The sequence below is a fragment of the Lactuca saligna genome, chromosome 8 (assembly GCF_052625555.1).
Source record: "Lactuca saligna cultivar CGN05327 chromosome 8, ASM5262555v1, whole genome shotgun sequence".
Classification (NCBI taxonomy): domain Eukaryota; kingdom Viridiplantae; phylum Streptophyta; class Magnoliopsida; order Asterales; family Asteraceae; genus Lactuca; species Lactuca saligna.
The window spans coordinates 269,667,017-269,685,905 of NC_136424.1; the positions used below are offsets into that span (position 1 = coordinate 269,667,017).

At 32.7% G+C, this 18,889-nt stretch overlaps 3 protein-coding genes across 6 annotated transcripts; 1 reads left to right on the plus strand and 2 right to left on the minus strand.

The window, feature by feature from the left end:
- The first annotated feature begins 1,282 nt into the window (after positions 1 to 1,282).
- Positions 1,283 to 2,169, plus strand: LOC145012033 (Cox19-like CHCH family protein). The gene is made up of 4 exons (XM_078970797.1): positions 1,283 to 1,414; positions 1,562 to 1,704; positions 1,789 to 1,834; positions 1,929 to 2,169. Exons 2-4 carry the CDS (start codon positions 1,606 to 1,608, stop codon positions 1,997 to 1,999), a joined length of 216 nt encoding a protein of 71 aa, XP_078826923.1. The 5' UTR covers positions 1,283 to 1,414; positions 1,562 to 1,605; the 3' UTR covers positions 2,000 to 2,169.
- A 4,674-nt stretch (positions 2,170 to 6,843) lies between these two features.
- Positions 6,844 to 10,052, minus strand: LOC145008704 (nucleolar GTP-binding protein 1-like). The gene is made up of 3 exons (XM_078967300.1): positions 9,905 to 10,052; positions 7,170 to 9,204; positions 6,844 to 7,034 (listed from the first exon to the last, which is right to left on the minus strand). The coding sequence occupies exon 2, from the start codon at positions 9,181 to 9,183 to the stop codon at positions 7,171 to 7,173; it is 2,013 nt and encodes a 670-aa protein (XP_078823426.1). The 5' UTR covers positions 9,184 to 9,204; positions 9,905 to 10,052; the 3' UTR covers positions 6,844 to 7,034; position 7,170.
- Positions 10,053 to 16,351: 6,299 nt separating this feature from the next.
- LOC145012846 (uncharacterized) lies at positions 16,352 to 18,638 on the minus strand. Of its 4 annotated transcripts, XM_078971647.1 has the most exons (9): positions 18,512 to 18,632; positions 18,000 to 18,367; positions 17,738 to 17,896; positions 17,591 to 17,656; positions 17,400 to 17,492; positions 17,194 to 17,337; positions 16,978 to 17,085; positions 16,822 to 16,873; positions 16,352 to 16,722 (listed from the first exon to the last, which is right to left on the minus strand). In XM_078971647.1, exons 2-9 carry the CDS (start codon positions 18,324 to 18,326, stop codon positions 16,688 to 16,690), a joined length of 984 nt encoding a protein of 327 aa, XP_078827773.1. In that variant the 5' UTR covers positions 18,327 to 18,367; positions 18,512 to 18,632; the 3' UTR covers positions 16,352 to 16,687. The 4 variants fall into 4 exon arrangements, 3 of the variants coding, with proteins under 3 accessions (XP_078827773.1, XP_078827774.1, XP_078827772.1); XM_078971648.1 differs by having other exon boundaries at positions 16,352 to 16,714; positions 18,000 to 18,637; XM_078971646.1 differs by having other exon boundaries at positions 18,000 to 18,636.
- Positions 18,639 to 18,889: the final 251 nt, after the last annotated feature.

Here is an 18,889-nt window from a genome sequence, read left to right on the forward strand (position 1 = left end):
GGACATGGCTTTACTAAGAAACTCATCACTACTAGGGATAGCAAATCGGGTCATCATGTCGTGTTTTGCCTGACACGACACGACACGACAATGTTTTATGTAACACGAACACGACACGACACGATCTCAAGGTTTTTTTTGAACTAACACGAAAACGAACTGATTAAAAAACGACAAACACAACACGACACGACAAAGATAGCATGAAATAACAATTAATGTATTTAATTAATATTTTTCATACATAACACGGAAAACACGGCAAACACGAAAAACACAAAAAAAAATGTTAAATCGTGTCAATTCCGTGTCAAATTCTGAACACGAACACGAATTCTAATTTCAATTTCGTCTCTATTTCGTTTCGTTCGTGTATTTTTGTTGTGTCGTGTCATCAATTGCCACCTCTAATCACCATCGGTCTTGTTCAAAGGTATTTTATCATTTTTAAAAACTTCATCTTGAAACACCTTCCGTATGAGGGCCTCCATTAGTTGTAGGTTTACCTTCATCAGTGGCAAGGCTCCTTCATATGTAGGTGTATCTTCATCTACAAAGCCACTTTTATCTTCGCTAACAAACAAATTTATTTTATCATCCCACCATTCATCCAAACCATTCCCAATATGGTCAACATAAACTAAAATTTCCCTATATTCATACCCGATATCTATAAACCTGGTATAGTCCAAATCATTTACAATGAAACAAATACATCTAAATAAAGGCATGTCAGGGATGTAGTAATATAGGTTTTGAACCTCTTCTCCAATGACTCTTTCAATAAAATCATAACATTTTCTTACATATATATTTGCCCAATCGATGTTAGTAAATAGGAAATGATCCTCACCAACAAGGATGTCACACAAATACACTATTGTCTGTAGTGTAGATGAAGTCTCAGATAAATAGTTTTTTTATCGTTCCTGACCATGTAAAAATAAAACAAAAACCAAAGAGTTAAATACCTTGGATAGCAGTTGTGTAATCTCAACAATTGTTATGATGGTTAAAAACCCTAATTCATACTCTTCCTTTGTCTTCTAATAACATAGACAAGTCAAGTGAAAAAGCATTTCTTTGTATATTTTACCGGCTAATTTGTTTCAAATGTGAATAATGGAAAGGATGACAAGTATTTTCTAAGACAAAAAAAAAATGGCATTTTAAAACTAAATATTAAATGTTGTTGGGTTTCTACGATAAAAACCTTAAAAATTACTTAAAATAATATAAATATAAATAAATAAATAAATAAAGGTTATTGGTCAAACCTAATAAGATTATCTGTACCCTTCTCTGTTTGTAAAACCCCTCCTCATCTCCCCTCCGCTCGAAGGTGCAGACGCCAAGATTTTCCCTCTTCCATTCAGCCGGCGGCGACACCGACGAATTGACGGAAAAGAACTTTGTATGCTTTTTCACTTCTCTTTCACACTATCTTCCGATTATATCTCCACCATTTTTTTCTTCTTTCACCATTTTCGCATTCTCATCAGAAATAATTCAGATTCATCATCCTGGTCTCAAAACCTAACCTAATTTACAAAATTTTCAGAATTTGAATTCAGTATTCCTCTTAATTTGTTGATCGAATAAAAAATGGATCCACAACCGATCATTCACAAGGACGATGCAGATGAGGATGATGAGAACGTGAAGCAGCTCCAGCAATGCTCTTCTCTATATATATTATTACAGGTATAAAAAAATAGCTCTGAAATTCTTCATTAACCCTAAAACAAACTCTGGAATCTGAAATTTGGTGTTTACAATTCTTTTCAGGATTGTCTTGTTAATTCTAATAGGAATTGGAAGGTTTGCCAGAAAGGTAATGCTCCTTATATCATCTGTAACAACAATTCATTGATTGCTATTTGCTTCCAGAATGTTCTAACTGTTTTACATTGTGCATTTATTTACAGAAGTTCAAGATCTCAAAGCTTGCAATGAGAGAAGACAAAATATCAAAACTCGCACAAATGGTGGAAGTTAGGAGTATAAATGCAAATGGGCAGCTGATAATTTGCATAAAGCCCTAACCTTTAATCCAGGAAAAGCTACAACAAACTTCCATTCATCTGTTTATTATTAGCAACTTACTTTGATTTATTTCCAAAATAACCATTTCAGATTTAAGTGATATAGAATGTGTATTTCTTTTCATTTGCACTAAACATTTTTCAAAAACCCTCTAACTATTACTGATTTTTCAGCCAAATGTCACTTATATGCTTTCGTATCGTATCTACATTCAACTTGCGATGTTTCTTTATTATTATTATTTTTGTTAAAATCCCGGTAAAAAAAACCATGCATTTTATCAAAATTTCATATTTTGTTGATCTAAAGAGTGTTTGGGATTTCATTTAAAAACAACTTATTAACTTATTGATTTTTTGAAAAGTTAGTAAGTTAAAAAAAATGTTTGACGATATGAAAACAACTTTTCATCAAGCCTTTAAAAAGGAAATTTCAATAAGTTCGAATTTCTAACTTTTTAAAATTTTTTATAACTTTCTGGGTTGTAAAAGCTAAAATATCTTTTAAAATATGTATAATTTAATATAAACACTGAATAAAAATATTTTATCGACTTATTGATTTTTCTCACCACGAAAGTTAATCCGAACACTACTTAAAAAACTTCATTTTCTACAACCATAAGTCAACAAGTCATTTTGTCTAAAAGTTTTTTATGAAGTTCAAAATGAATTCTCAAACACCTTCCTGGTCTAGAACTGTTCTTGAAATTTCGGATTACATATATCCAAAAATTTTATATGAAATACATTTTACTTTCAGAAAATATAATTGTAATGTGACATAAAGCTAGTTCGAATGTCCAGTTCCGGACATACTGGTCGCTTAAGTCGAACCAAAAAAAATCCGGTTCTTTCTACGTATTTCCAAATTTCAAAGTCATTTTTGTAAACATCCCAAAACTTATAGAGTAAATTAGATTTTTTATTTATTATAGTAGATTAAACATTTTCTTCACAAGGAAATGGAAAAATTATTGATTTTTGTCTTTTTAAAATATTCTTGGTGTCTTGGATAACTTTGTAGTAGCATTCATCCCCTTAAGAAAGTATTTGGTATGTGAAACGACAACAAAAAAAAAAGTACTTTTATAGGCGTTTGAGTTTGACTTACATGATAGAATTTTATACTTACTCAAAAAGATTTTAAACGTTTATGGATCAAAAGTTAAATGAAAAATGACACAGCTTCTACGGTTCTCTTGCATGTTAACATGCATTGAAATGCAAGCAACTCTATATGCAGGGTGTGTTCGGCAAAACTAGCTGGTAGATAATAGATAGTAGATGGGAGCTGATAGTTGTTGCTTTTATTTGATATATTTGTGTTCGAAAAAAATAGTTGGAAGCTTTTAAAACACGTAAAATTACATAAAAGGATATCTTGTATCAATATAAAATAGAAACATAATAATAATAATAAATTGATTGTCTAAATTGTTCTTTTTCAAAACTAGTAAATGTTCGATAACTATGTACTATTACAAAATCAAAAGTCATACAAAAACATAATATATATATATATATATATATATATATATATATATATATATATATATATATATATATATATATATATATATATATATGTAGTAATAAAATCATCGACGTCGAGCGTTCCATATTAAAGTAGCAATATCATTACGTACACACTTCATATTATTAGATCATTCGTAAAAGTCTTCATTGCTCGTACCACAGACTTCATGAAGTTCATCAATTGGTACGCAATTAGAATGTTGTGAAACAAAATTAAAAAAAAAAAAAAAAAAAAAAAAAAAAAAAAAAAACATATCTTCTTCAGAGTTACAACGGATGTAGTTATACTAAGAAAATGTGGCCATAATAATGTCGATATGAGTTTGCACACTAAATTTAGGCATTCCATTGAATAGCTTTCATCTATTCTTCAAAATTCCGAATGATCGTTCAATTACTTCAATACAATTTCACAATGATGAATGAGAATTATTGAAAGTTTCTTGCATATTAGTTGGAGGCTCATTTTCAAATTTAGATTGATGGTATCTTGTCTTTGAATATGGAACCATATAACTATTTCTATATGGATAATCTTTATCAACCAAATAATATTTACCTGTTAAAATGATTAAAAATAGGAAATTGTAACATCATTTATATAATAATAGGAAAATAATAAAGTTAATTATGATAATTTACCTTCAAGTGGTTTGGAGAAGTTCATTGATGGCAAGTTAATAGCATGAACGAACACACGTGTATCATGTGTAGATCCATCTCATCCAACAGATGCAAATGTAAAATACATATCAAAATTACAAGTTGTCATTACGTTAAATGTAGGTACCCATTTTCTACCAATATAACCCAACTGTTGAGTTTAAGGGATGCATGCCACTATGTGTGTACCATCAATCCAATGCAATTTCAAATTAGTAATTATATTGTAGTATTGTATTAAAAAACTAAAAGAAATATATAAATATAATACCTTAAAATACGACATGTATCTTTTATCATTCTTGATGTGTGATGATATGAATCGAAAAGTTGGATCTTTCGGTTGTATGACGTCGCGTGTTAGACCCATGAAGCTTCTGTCTCTAGAAGTTATTGCCTCCAGAACTTCATGAAATGTTCTACTAATTGAATCTACCGATCGTTGAAATCTCTCACCAACGTCTCGATTGGATACACCTAACGTAAGAGTGTATAAAAAAATTCCCAACTTTTCAACATTTGACATATTATCACTTGACTCTAATCCATACTTTAATTCAAGTTCTTTAGCTAGTTGTAGGAACACATTTGTGTGCATTCTACATGTATTAACACAATGAATATGATGACCATTTAAAATTTCATTCATCCAAGACTCTCCAGTTTAGGGAAATATCATACAAGGTTCCTTGTATATATATTTGCAGAAGTATGTAGAAGTTAGAACAGTTGCAGAGTATGAATCTAATAACAGTCATTGGAATTTCTTTCTCTTCTTCTTTTCAATTTCCATTTAAGCAACTTGTATACATTCATGATGATTATTATAAATATAAAATACGTATAGCACTAAATTTTGAAAATAGAACAATACGTAGCATTAAATTTGAAAATAGAACAATACGTAGCAATAAAATGTAAAATAGAACTGTGCCAATATGTAGCAATAATAGTTAAGAAAAGCATCCAAATGAAACGACATACTCAAATTAAATAAATAAATAAATATATAACCCTATCAATAATGAATCATAGATTACATTTAAACAAGAAATTTAGTTACCGACGTTATTTTTATAATTCAGACATGCTAACCTACCCGCATCATCCGTGAGAGTTAAAAACAATATTTTTTTTTACCGGATCTTCAAACAAAACACATTGAAAAGCACCACAACTTGCCCCATTTTGTCATTATCCCATCATCAACCATCTGATTAATCAAACTTACAGTTGCACCTATACTAAAATCTTGATTTTGATTGGCAGACCTTTGATTGACAATAGTTGTATCCGATTCTAATAATTCAATAGTACATTTTTTATTAGCATTTTGTTGGGCCATAAACTCCGGAAACAATGCAGCTCCGGCTGACTATCTCTATGTACGTTTCATTTGTCCAGATTTAAGTTTGGAAATTTCTTTGGAAGTCTTATCAAGTTGAGTAGACGCCCCCGAATTGTTCGGTGACAACACATCATCGCCCAAATTCATGAAATTTGAAAAAAAAATTGGGTTTTCGTCATCAATAATAACATGCGACATGTCATTGAAACTACTTGGATCCATGGATGGCGCAACATAGTCCGCACCACTTGCTTCTTGTAGGTTAGTTTTAAAGAATGTATCCCCGAATATTTGATCTCATGCTTCTTGTAGCTCTAAAGAATGTTTTTTTATCGAATTCCCTTAACATTTGGGTTTTCCTATATAATATAATATTTTTAGGTTAGTTTTCAAAATAAATAGATAGTAGCTATTAGAAAAATAAATAATTTATTACCTTATTTTTTTTGTCCCACCATCAACGGAACAATTTAGTTGTCATGTATTCTCATTCCAACCTAAACCAATCTCTCCAATTTTTAACAACTTCCAAAGATTATAGTTTTTTTCACATTCCATCATATTTGTTCTTTAACGTGGTATGAGCATCTTTTTCAAAAATTGGTTGAAAGTGTTTCCATTTAATTGGAGAGGGACGAACCATTCTTTATAATATATATTTTTTAAGAGATCACATAAAATCACAAGTCCAATCAAAAAAAATTCCCATTATCATTATTCAATTTCATAGCACCTGAGTTCAAATTCAAATAACATATTATTAAAAATGTATAAACACATGTTAGCCAATAGTACAAGAAGAATAAAGAAAGACAAAAAAGAAAAAGCGTAAGCAAACAACCAACAAATGAGGCAATCTAGAAAGCTATAAGCAAACGTTGATGAAAAAAGAATGCTAAAAATTGAAAGGAATAGGCAATCTAGGTATTACGTAGTATATCACAGAAAAGTTTGCAGGGGTAAAATGGTCAAAACCCAGAATTAAAGCAGGTTGAAGCTTTAAAACTCAAGTATGTGTATATTTTTATATTTATAATGTATAATTTCATTCTATATATTGTATACGCATCTCATTTACATACATATAAACTAATTTAACTTAACATATGAGGTATTTTGTTTAGATAACGGATTTTAAATAATATATTAATTAAAATGACCACATTTGAAACAATAGGATAAACCGATAAATTAACACACGAATTGAGTCCACGTCCTCCATATGAAAAAACTAAATACACATCAAAATCACCAAAACTCAGATCCAAATATTATAGCTGTCAACAAAAGTCTTGAACAAAAAAATAAAAATATTCAGAACCAATAACCAAAATCATTTAACTTCAAAAACAAAAAGGTATCAATATCCATTTCAAAAACACCATTACTGTGTGTAGTGCCTTCACATAACATTCTCCGATCAAAAAAAAACAGAGATCCTACAAAAACACAAAACGCAATTTAAACAAAATGATACAAATAATAATGCAAATATATATATATATATATATATATATATATATATATATATATATATATATATATATATATATATATATAAAATCAAATTTTACCTTAACGTCTGGTAGTCTTCCCGTTTGATCTTTTCCCAGAGAACAAATGTTTAGGCTTCAACGTCGGAATGACTCTATCGCCCTCACCCTTTTTTGCAGCCTTATTCCTCTTGTGAACCGAACTCTTTCCCATTTTAAACGCCTTCACCTTTTGAGCTGAATCCTTATACCCTTCTCCTGGAACCAATTCATGCACAGGTGGCCTTGACATTGACCTTGACCTCGACATTGACCTTGACTTTGAGTTTGACCTAATCTTCATCTTCTTATTCGACCCTTCATCATCATCCACATCCATTCCTTCACCATGATCAGATGATCTCTCCCTCTTTCTACCCCTCGACTCACTTCTCACCCTTTTCATTGCTTTTGATGGATCAAGCCCTAATGATGACAGCTGTCTCCCCATTCTTTCCGATGTAAATCTTTTGTCTTTATCAAATTTCCTTGGAACAATCGGTCTGCTTTCAGCTGTGCTTTTCTTGATTCTATGTTCACGGATTAATATGCTTTTCTTTTTCCTGATTTCATTCAGCTCTTTCTGTTGCTCTGGAGTCAAATCCTCACCTTCCATTTCTTCATCTTCTCCATCTCCTTGTTCTTGAAGAAGCCCTTCTTCTTTCTCCAATTCCTCAAGCCTCTGTAGAATATCCTGATCGATAAAATCATACACGTTATGCCCATCGAGTATTTCAGGCATGTTATCTTCCTTCCATTCGTCATCAGCTAAAAGATAATGTTTCTTCAAACTTGCAGAGTAAACACCCGCTCCACCATTTTCATTCTCATTCTCCCTTTCGAGCTTCCTCTTCACCTTTTCAGCTTCCATGGCTTTAGCTTCAAGAACAGATTCAGGTATACAAACAGGTCTTTCCTTCTGATCACGTGGCTTTGGCATTGCAACATGAAACCGATTCAAACACTCGTTGATTTTCTTTGACTTCATTTTGACTTCAACTCTCTGATCCAACAACCTCTCACAAGCTGCGTTTTTTACCGCGATTACCCCTTCTTCAGTCAAAGTACTCATGGTCAACAACACTTGTTGACCATCTACAACCAAAGTCTTCATTGCTTCTGACTTCATCTCTTCCACTAACTTCTTATCATCTTCCGAAATCCCTTCCAAAGATTGCAAATCCGTTTTGTTACAGACGATTATCAAAGGCTTGTTCATGAAGAGCGACTTAATGGAATGAAAAAGAGCAGCTTGTTGCGCAATAGTGTATCCACAAGAACCAGAGATATCAAGAAAGAATAAAACAGCAGCTCTGAGATGTGCTAAAGCTGTTATACTAACCATTTCTATGATATTCCTATCTTCAAAAGGTCTATCCAGAATCCCTGGAGTATCAATCACTTGATACCTTAAATACTTATAATCAGTATGTCCAACAAACAGAGACTTTGTAGTGAAAGCATAAGGTTGTACATCGACATCTGCTCTTGTAATCTTGTTGATGAAAGAACTCTTTCCAACATTCGGATACCCACAAATCAAAATGGTTCTAGTGTTTGGGTCAATAGAAGGAAGCCTAGCCATGTGTTGTCTGATCTGTTCAAGATAAGCCAAACTTGGCCCAATTCTTTTTGTCACTGTGCACATTCTACCAAGGGCTGCAACTTTCAAGGCTTTGCATCTGTAAAGTGAGTCACCATATTTCAATAACTTGACATAATCTTTGGCTATTTTCCCAATGAGGTTTCTTGCTGTGTTGATTTGACCAAGGGCAAGTTTGTAATGATCTTTGTTGTAAAGGACATGAAGAAGGTCTCCATAGAAAGGATGGATGTCATCGAGTCTTGGGAACTCGTCTACAATTGTGGAGAGTTTTTCGTGAAAGTTTGTTTGTGTGAATTTCACTTTTCTCATGTAAAAACCTCTGATTCGGTTGATTGCATAGCCTTTGTGGACAACTGTTGGGGTTTGTCTTTGGGTTCTACTGAGGACTATGTCTACAAAGTCTTTTCCAGTGGGTACCCTTGTGATTTTCTTGAAGTTGTATTGCACCATGTTTGGATATTTCAGCAGAAACTGCAGCAACACAAGTCGTTATATCAGAAATCTGATGAATGTTTATCTATTGTTAATTGATACAAGAAGCTTTGGTGTTTGAGAATTCATCTTCTAAGTAAGTTGTTAGCAAAATCTAAAAATTGCCCTAGTAAATCTAGTAGCGTAATAACAGAAAACAAAGCAAATCAAGATATCAGAAATCTTAGAACATCATAGCGAATCCAAATCCAAATGTGTTTAGTTGTTTACTACTTCAAATGGTGTTTCAACAGAAGATCAAAATTAGTGGAATCGTTAAATCAAGTTACATTACAGCGTTTTTCAAATTCATTTCATCATAAATAGTTGAAGGCGATAATTTTAGCTAGTTGTGTTGAACTCTTCTGCTGCTGATTAAGAGGCGTAGCTAGTTATGTTCAACTGTTGATAGCGATAATTTTAACAGCAATAAAATGATTCTTAACAAAATTTCATATCATGACAAAATGTTGTCTTTTATTGCTAACTACAATAAGATATAACACAGGAGACGAGCACAATATCACCAGCTGAGCTGAGATACAAAAATCAATTCGACTTCAGAAACAGGGATGAATTTACATACATACATGTAGCTATATCCAGAAACAAATGAACATATATCGAGATTAACAACCATAAATCAAACGAACAAACAGATATTCTAACAAAATGAAAGAAGTTTGTAAGAGTACTATACCAAAAATATCCGTTAAACACGACGAATCCAACAGCCGGAAACAGAGGACTTAACGAAGCAGGCGATTATCAAGAAGGAAGAGGAAGAACAGGAGGGCGCAAAAACCCTACAAAACTAGTAAGATTTTAGGGCACCGCTTTTATACGACAAATATATGACGGCTACAAGAATTGAGATTGAGGCAAGGCTCAACTTGTCATGGACTCATGGCTGTAAGCTATTTGGGCCTATTGAAAGTAATTATTGGGCTAACTGAAAAGTACGTTTTGGGCTTTTTGGACTTTAAGAAAATTATCCATTTTTTTAATAAAAACTACAAAAGCACCGAGTAGCTATCTCAAGGAGTTTCATATGCCAATTAATTTTAAAAGTCAAATTATATTTTGATTTTGACCATTTGTTCCTTTATCATATGCTACATGTACATGAAACTAGTCAAAGGGGATTGAGTTTGAGATCATCACCATCTACCACTATCAACTCCTCTTAATCAGTCTTCATCCTGAAGAATAGGGGTGTAAACGAGCCGAGCCGAGCCGAGCCCGAGCCTAACCAAGCTCGAGCTCGGCTCGTTTAATTTTGAAGAAGCTCGAGCTTGATTTGAGCCTTAAAATGAAGCTTGAGCTCGGCTCGTGAACAATTTAGTGAGCTCGCGAGCCTAAACGAGCTTATACGAGTCTATATATATATATATATATATATATATATATATATATATATATATATATATATATATATATATATATATATATATAGGCTCGTTTAGGCTCATTTAGGCTCGCGAGCCCACTAGCTAAAGCTCGGTTCGAGCTCGTTTAATAAATGAGCCTCATATTTGGGCTCGAGCTCGGCTCGGGCTCGTTTAATTCGATCTCGAGTCGAGTTTTTAACGAGTTGATACCGAGTAGCTCGGCTCACTTACACCCCTACTGAAGAATGATGCTCGATTAATCGACCTCATTATGAACAAACGTGCACCTTCTGGTTCAAGTCTCTCTCATGCCTTGCTCTTTCCATCTGTAGAAACGGAGAAAACCATTCCTATGTTAGTGGTGAGAACATCAATGGCGTCGTTGTGGGCTTTGATAGATTCTAAACATTTGAAATCATATAGTCTCCATACCTTTAAGGTTCTGATAGTGACCAGAGCTTTAATGGAGTGATAACCATGGCCGAGGGTGGTAACTGGTAAGTAATTGGAGATTGATAGAAATACATTTGGCAGCAGACAGGTTAAAATTGAGGGCTCAACAAATTCTATAATATGTGTTATAATAGATCTCGTGATCCACATATGTAGTTATATATAGTATAAGGTTCATCACTAATCTTTGAGTGATGTGATTAAGGAAAAAATGAACGAAGAGATCAAGATTATTGTTTAATTATTTGATCTTATAATACAATTAAACTAAGCTTACTTTTTGAAAGTAGATTCAAGTATCCTGTTGTAATTCTTGGTTTTGAATTTCTGAAATTAGGCTTAATTTCAATGAATTTATTAACAATTTCACTATCATGCCCCTCTTTCGTACAAACTGAATCATCGTTCGTTCAATCAAATATACATCTCATGTTATCAGCTCTAATTGGTTCTGGAATTGCTTTGAGCCTATGTATGCAATTTTACAACAAATTATCTGACTATGTAAATCGATTTAATTTTCCATCTATAGTTACACAAATTTATCATCACGTCCATATTTCCTCGTCATGGGAGTTCACATCAACAAAAAGAACGGGAATATCATGAACAACAACCTAAACCTAAGGTAAGTACAACCTGAAAATTTTAATTTTTGTTTTGTCTTACAAACTCGTTGTTGTAATATCAAAATTTTGCATTAGCATTTCTCCTTTTTTGGAAACTTTGGACATTTTCTTTTCAATCATTGCTGATCAATGCGCTAAAATCTTCGGTACGTGAAATTTATTATATTGTACTAATGCATCCTCTTAAAGAAAAGTTTGACCAATTAGTGTAGTGTAGGGATGAGTATTTGGACCGAACCAAATCAGCTTTTGGACCAAATCGGTTTTGGAGAATATTGTAAACCGTGGACCAGACCGAATGAGATTTATCGAGTTTAGGTCCATGTTCGTGTTTTCCGGTTCTTGGACCTGTTGGACCATACAACTCGTTAAAACGCCTTTTTTCGATATGGTGCAGCTCGTTAAAACAAATATGTTATTGGGTTTGATACATTACAACTCATTAAAATGAATATGTTTTTGGGTCTGATGCGGTACAACTAGTAAAAATGAATATGTTTACGTTTCTTATACTTGTTGGACGGGTCAAACTTTGATTAGTTATATCATTTATTTAACCTTTGAATCAAATAAGTTAACGACTTTATCATATTCCAAAAAAAAATAATTACCGTAAAAGTAACTAACATATAAATCAAGTTCACCAACAAAAGTTAGCAATCTTAACACAAACATACAAGAGTAATTACCGTAACATCAAAAATCATAGTTTATACTTTAAAATCAATCCAAATAACAAACGTCATAATCCAATCTTCCATTGTTATTTAAATCTAACATGTTTAAGCTTGTGTGATCTCTACATAAACATAAAATAATAGCTGAAAAGCTAAAATATATCAACTTTGATATCCTAACTTTGAAGGATTATCACTCATTGAAATGGTATGAAGAAGCAAAAAGACTAAAAGATGAATTTCATTTTTTTGAGATCAATCATGTATTAAGGGTAATGATCATTTGAGTTCATTAATTATAAAAATAGCATCTTACTCTTCTTTTTTATGGTTGTTAATCTTTGAAAATTTTCATCTTTTGTGCATTTCTAAAGAACTTTAACTCGGATGCTGATGCTCAAGCAAACCTAGCTGTTGTTCTTGAAGGTTAGATTTCCTTTCTCTTTGTAGGTATAATTTGTAAAAAACAAAAAAAATGTTAGTAAAAGAAGTAAAGTATGGTGTTATAGCTGGTCAGGTTCAGGAGGAGGAGGTTGATGAATAGTTCAGTTAACACAGGGCGAATGAAAAGTTAAAATCAAAATCAAAGTCAACAATCAATCGAATCTTCCAAGATTGGCTTCAACAAAGTGTTTATGAGCACAATATCTGGCATTTTTGTCCATATTTATGAAGGTTGTAAATGATTTTTGGTCATTCTTGTGGTTTTAGAGTGATATGAAGAACTATAAAATGATATTCTTTTGTATTTTTAATGATTGATAATTGTGTGATGCGGTTTTTGATGATATATATAGTCAACAATGTGTAATGATATATATAGTCAACAATGTGTATAATATGTGTTCGATTGTATGATTTGGATCATGTTATTCTTTTATATGGTAAAATCTTAGGGGTTGCTTCTTTTTTCTTTCCATTAAATCTTGTATTGGTAAGTGGCTAATAGGGGATAAATTCTTGTATACATAATGTCTATTTCTTTTATAGAAGGAATAAACCATCTTGATGTTGATAAACTGACCATTTTACCATTGCATTTCAAAAAAAAAAACAAATTTCAAAATATTCATTAAGTTTAAAGTGAGATGAGTTCCGAGGAAAGAAATGGCAAATAAGTAGAATGTTAGTGACTTGCTACATTAAACCAAGTTATTTGGCTTAATCCGTTAAGTGATATTATCGGGATTAAGTGAAAGAAAATAATATATAGTTGTTTACATTAGGTGCTTAATCCATTAAGCACTTTAAATAAATAAATAAATAAATTAAAAAAAACTACAATCTTGTTTAATGAAATAATAAAATTATGATTGATCACAAAAATATCTTTATTTGTTTATTTTATCAACTAAATGATTAATTTACTTCATCAATAATGTATTATAAAGAACTTCTCACCATGTATAATTGTTCTTTCATCTTTTTTTTGGGATAATGACTTGAAAGGGTAACGAACTTTCGACTTTGTTCACATTTAGTTACTAATTTTTTTTCGTTATCTATTTGCCATTGAACTATTGAAACTGTTCACATTTTACCCTTATGACCGGCTGTTACCGGTCATAACGGTAAAATGTGAACAGTTTCAATAGTTTAGTGGCAAATAGATAACGAAAAAAAGTTTAGTGACTAAATGTGAACAAAATCGAAAGTTCGTTTCCCTCTAAAAAGTTTAATGGCTAAATGTGAACAAACTTCCTATTGTATTATGTTTTAGCAAATTATTTATTTTTGTTTAATTGTAGTAACATTTGTTGATGAAGAAATCTATAAAATAAAAAAAACAGAATGTAACATCCGGATTTCCAGGTATCATAATTTAAGTATTTTTCTTTTGAGTTAAGAAGAGAGACTCGACGAGTTGACGCCTCAACTCGTCGAGTAAGGTCGCGATTGATAACTCGGATTAATGAATGGACTCGACAAGTCAGTGAGGCGACTCGACGAGTCCGTGTTGTTGGCAGAAACCCTAAATCTTTGGGCCCAAGCCATATTTAAAGGCACTTATGGCCTTCAATTGCGACTACATTTCCCATAAGTGAGAACCCTAGCGAGCTTAAGTGTGTAGAGTGAGAGGAAGAGCTATCTTGAGCTTTTTGGTGTGATTTTCCAAGAAAGGAGAAGAGTTTCAGCAAGAGGGACCAAGGAAGGTTATTGTTATGAGTTATTCAAGCAAGGAGCTTCATTATGAGGTACAAAGATGAACCTATTTCCTTCCCTAATTTGTAGATTCCATTTTGGGGTTAGGGCTTGAATCACTTCATCTTTGGGGTTTTGGATGCCTCAAACCCCTCTTGCAAGTTTGTGTTATAGATCTCGACCCTTTTAGGTCCAGAGAGGCGAGAATATGAAGCTTTAGTAGAGTAAACCTTGGGGTTTGAAGTTAGGAAGCATTTATGGGATTTTTATGGTATATATGGTTATTTTCATCTTACACATAGATATGAAGTATTTTATACAAATTACATGCTATATGTGCATATTAAGTAGTTTACTCTACTAAAGGTTCATATTCTCGGCTCTCTGGACCTAGAAGGGTCCAGATCTATAACACAAACTTGCAAGAGGGGTTTAAGGCATTCAAAACCCCAAAGATGAAGTGATTCAAGCCCTTACCCCAAAATGGAATCTACACATTAGGGAAGGAAAGGGGTTCATTTTTGTACCTCAGAATGAAGCTCCTTGCTTGAATAACTCAAAACAATAACCTTCCTTGGTCCTTTTTGTTGGAACTCTTCTCCTTTCTTGCAAAATCACACCAAAAAGCTCAAGATAGCTTTTCCTCTCACTTTACACACTCAAGCTCGCTAGGGTTCTCACTTATGGGAAAGGTAGTCGCAATTGAAGGCCATAAGTGCCTTTAAATATGGCTCGAGCCCAAAGATTTAGGGTTTCTGCCAACAGCACAGACTCGTCGAGTCGCCTCACCGACTCGTCGAGTCCATTCATTAATCCGAGTTACCAGTCGCGACCTTACTCGACGAGTTGAGGCGTCAACTCGTCGAGTCTCTCTTCTTAACTCAAAAGAAAAAAATACTTAAATTATGATACCTAGAAATCCGGATGTTACATTTTGTTTTTTTTTTATTTCATAGGTTTCTTCATCAACAAATGTTACTACAATTAAACAAAAATAAATAATTTGCTAAAACATAATACAATAGTAAGTTTGTTCACATTTAGCCATTAAACTTTTTAAAGGGAAATGAACTTTCGATTTTGTTCACATTTAGTCACTAAACTTTTTTTCGTTATCTATTTGCCACTAAACTATTGAAACTGTTCACATTTTACCGTTATGATCGGTAACAGCCGATCATAAGGGTAAAATGTGAACAGTTTCAATAGTTCAATGGCAAATAGATAACGAAAAAAAAATTAGTGACTAAATGTGAACAAAGTCAAAAGTTCGTTACCCTTTCAAGTCATTATCCCAAAAAAAAAGATGAAAGAACAATTATACATGGTGAGAAGTTCTTTATAATACATTATTGATGAAGTAAATTAATCATTTAGTTGATAAAATAAACAAATAAAGATATTTTGTGATCAATATTATTTCGTTCAACAAGATTGTAGGTTTTTTTTTTTTTTTTTTTTATTTATTTTTTTTTTTTATTTTTTTTAATGGGCTTAATGGATTAAGCACCTAATGTAAACAACTATATATTATTTTCTTCCACTTAATCCTTACAATATCACTTAACGGATTAAGCCAAATAACTTGGTTTAATGTAGCAAGTCACTAACCTTTTACTTTATTTGCCCTTTTTTTTCCTCGGAACTCATCTCACTTTAAACTTGATGAATATTATGAAATTTGTTTTTTTGAAATGCAATGGTAAAATGGTCAATTTATCAACATCAAGATGGTTTATTCCTTCTATAAAAGAAATAGACATTATGTATACAAGAATTTATCCCCTATTAGCCACTTACCAATACAAGATTTAATGGAAAGAAAAAAAAAAGCAACCCCTAAGATCTTAACATATAAAAGAATAACATGATCCAAATCATACAATCGAACACATATTATACACATTGTTGACTATATATATCATTACACATTGTTGACTATATATATCATCAAAAACCACATCACACAATTATCAATCATTAAAAATACAAAAGAATATCATTTTATAGTTCTTCATATCGCTCTAAAACCACAAGCATGACCAAAAATCATTTACAACCTCCATATATATCGACAAAAATGGCATATATTGTGCTCATTAACACCTTGTTGAAGCCAATCTTGGAAAACTCGATTGATTGTAGACTTTGACTTTGACTTTGACTTTCCATTCGCCCTGTGTTGACTGAACTATTCATCAACCTCCTCCTCCTGAACCTGACCAACTATATCAACATACTTTACTTCTTTTACTCATAATAGCAACATATTTACTTTTTTTTTTTTTTTACAAATTATACCTACAAAGAGAAAGGATGTCTAACCTTCAAGAACAACAGCTAAGTTTGCTTGAGCATCAGCATCCGAGTTGAAGTTCTTTAAAAATGCACAAAAGATGAAATTTTTTCAAAGATTAACAACCATAAAAAAGAAGAGTAAGATGCTTATTTTTATAATTAATGAACTCAAATGATCATTACCCTTAATACATGGTTGATCTCAAAAAAATGAAATTCATCTTTTAGTCTTTTTGCTTCTTCATACCATTTCATAATATTTTCATTTCTCACCCTCCATAGCCCTTGAATCTGCACCAAAACAAGTTTTTCTTTCGAGGGCATTCATGTCTTTTGCACAAGAGAGAGAGAGAGAGAGAGAGAGAGAGAGAGAGAGATCAAATAAGATATGGTAAATACCTGCATGCAAACGAGTTTAGAGTCGCCTACAACATATATACTTGTGAATCCTTTGCTAAGAGCATATCTTAACCCTAAAATCATAGCTCGATATTCAGCAACATTATTAGTTGTTATACCCAAACCTTCACGCAATCTACAAAGCTACAATCAGAGGTATATCAGTTGATGAAATCATAACAACAAAACAAGCCCTAAAAACTTACTAAACTTCCATCAACAGTTCTTAACACAGCTCCTGCCCCTGATTGTCCTGGATTTCCTTTACATGCACCATCAAACTCAAGAATACAAGCACCCTGTCAATCGATAACGGTGAATCCATCATCTAAGTTGCAAAAGCAATTTGATTTCTTTTCAGTTTGATATAAAGAAAAGGATAGAAACTAAAACTTACTGCAGTTTGGGACCCTAAAGCTTCATGAAAAATTCTTTTGGATTCGGCTATGGAAACATGTGGATGCTGCAGAGAAGAAGAAGAAGAAGATGTTGAAGTACTATTTCTGATCAAATTGGTTACAGTTGAAGTCATGGTTTATGTTACCTGAAATGGGCATGGCACAAGGCTTCCAAATAGCCCTTCTGTCAAATCCATGGCTCTGATGGAATAAAGAGCATTCTTAAGCCCACACGAGAGTAAATATTGTTCAGATTCCTTGGGCATGGTGTAGCCTTTATATACACTGACAGGAGGATCACATATCTATTCAAAAAAACAGAGAAGTAAACGATACGTTATCGCCTAATTAGAATCCCAAATCCATGAATTGATAATTCCAGGAAAATGAGATGAAGAAGGAGCATACAGAAGTTCCAACTTGAGCTTGACAATCAATTAAGTTCTTGTACACACCGATAAGATCCCCTTTCCGGACAACAAAGAAAGCATTCTTCTCTTCCTCCATTATCGCCGCCGTTTTAGAATCTGATTTCTTCGACTTGGATTTACTAACACCGGTTGTTTTAAGAGAACAGTAACACCGAGCACAAAGCGTCGTCAAAACATGCTCATAATTTATTGCGATTTTTACTGGAGAACGATCAGTTAATATTCTTCTCGATGTTAAGGTTGTGACTCCATAGGATGAAATCCCGATGATACGACCATTCGTCCTTGCAATTAAGGAGTTCATGGCTAGTAGATGTGGTTTCCCCTAAATCTGCTCCAGAGTTTCTGCAACAATGAAGTCTTCTTATCGCTAACTCGAAACGTTTGCATATGTTTGAATCTTGAAGTAAAGGGATTCGAACAAATCGTTACAATTAGTAGATTTCGCGTTCGTTAAAGATGAAATACCAAAAATAATTGCTTCATTACATTTACTCGGAGAGTTCTTCGATTTCTGCTACTACCAGAAGACCCACACAGCAGTTTATCGTGGGTTTCTTGGGAGGTTTTATGGATTATGCAGCGGGTTAACCAAAAGAAACGGATGGATTTATTTATTTATTTATTTTTGGGAGGTTTTATGGATTATGCTGTTATATTTTAATTTTCCTTAAAGATTTACTATATTGGTCCATGTCGTTTAATGGCTATACTGAACCAAGTCTATCCTTTCCAATTTTAATAGTGACATTCCCTATTTAATGTTTTCTTCACACATTTAAAATTCTTGTACATTACGCCAAGCGGAGTGAGCTCGTGAGATTCGGAAAAGGTAGGTATGGGCTCGGTTAACATCGGGCCATCAAC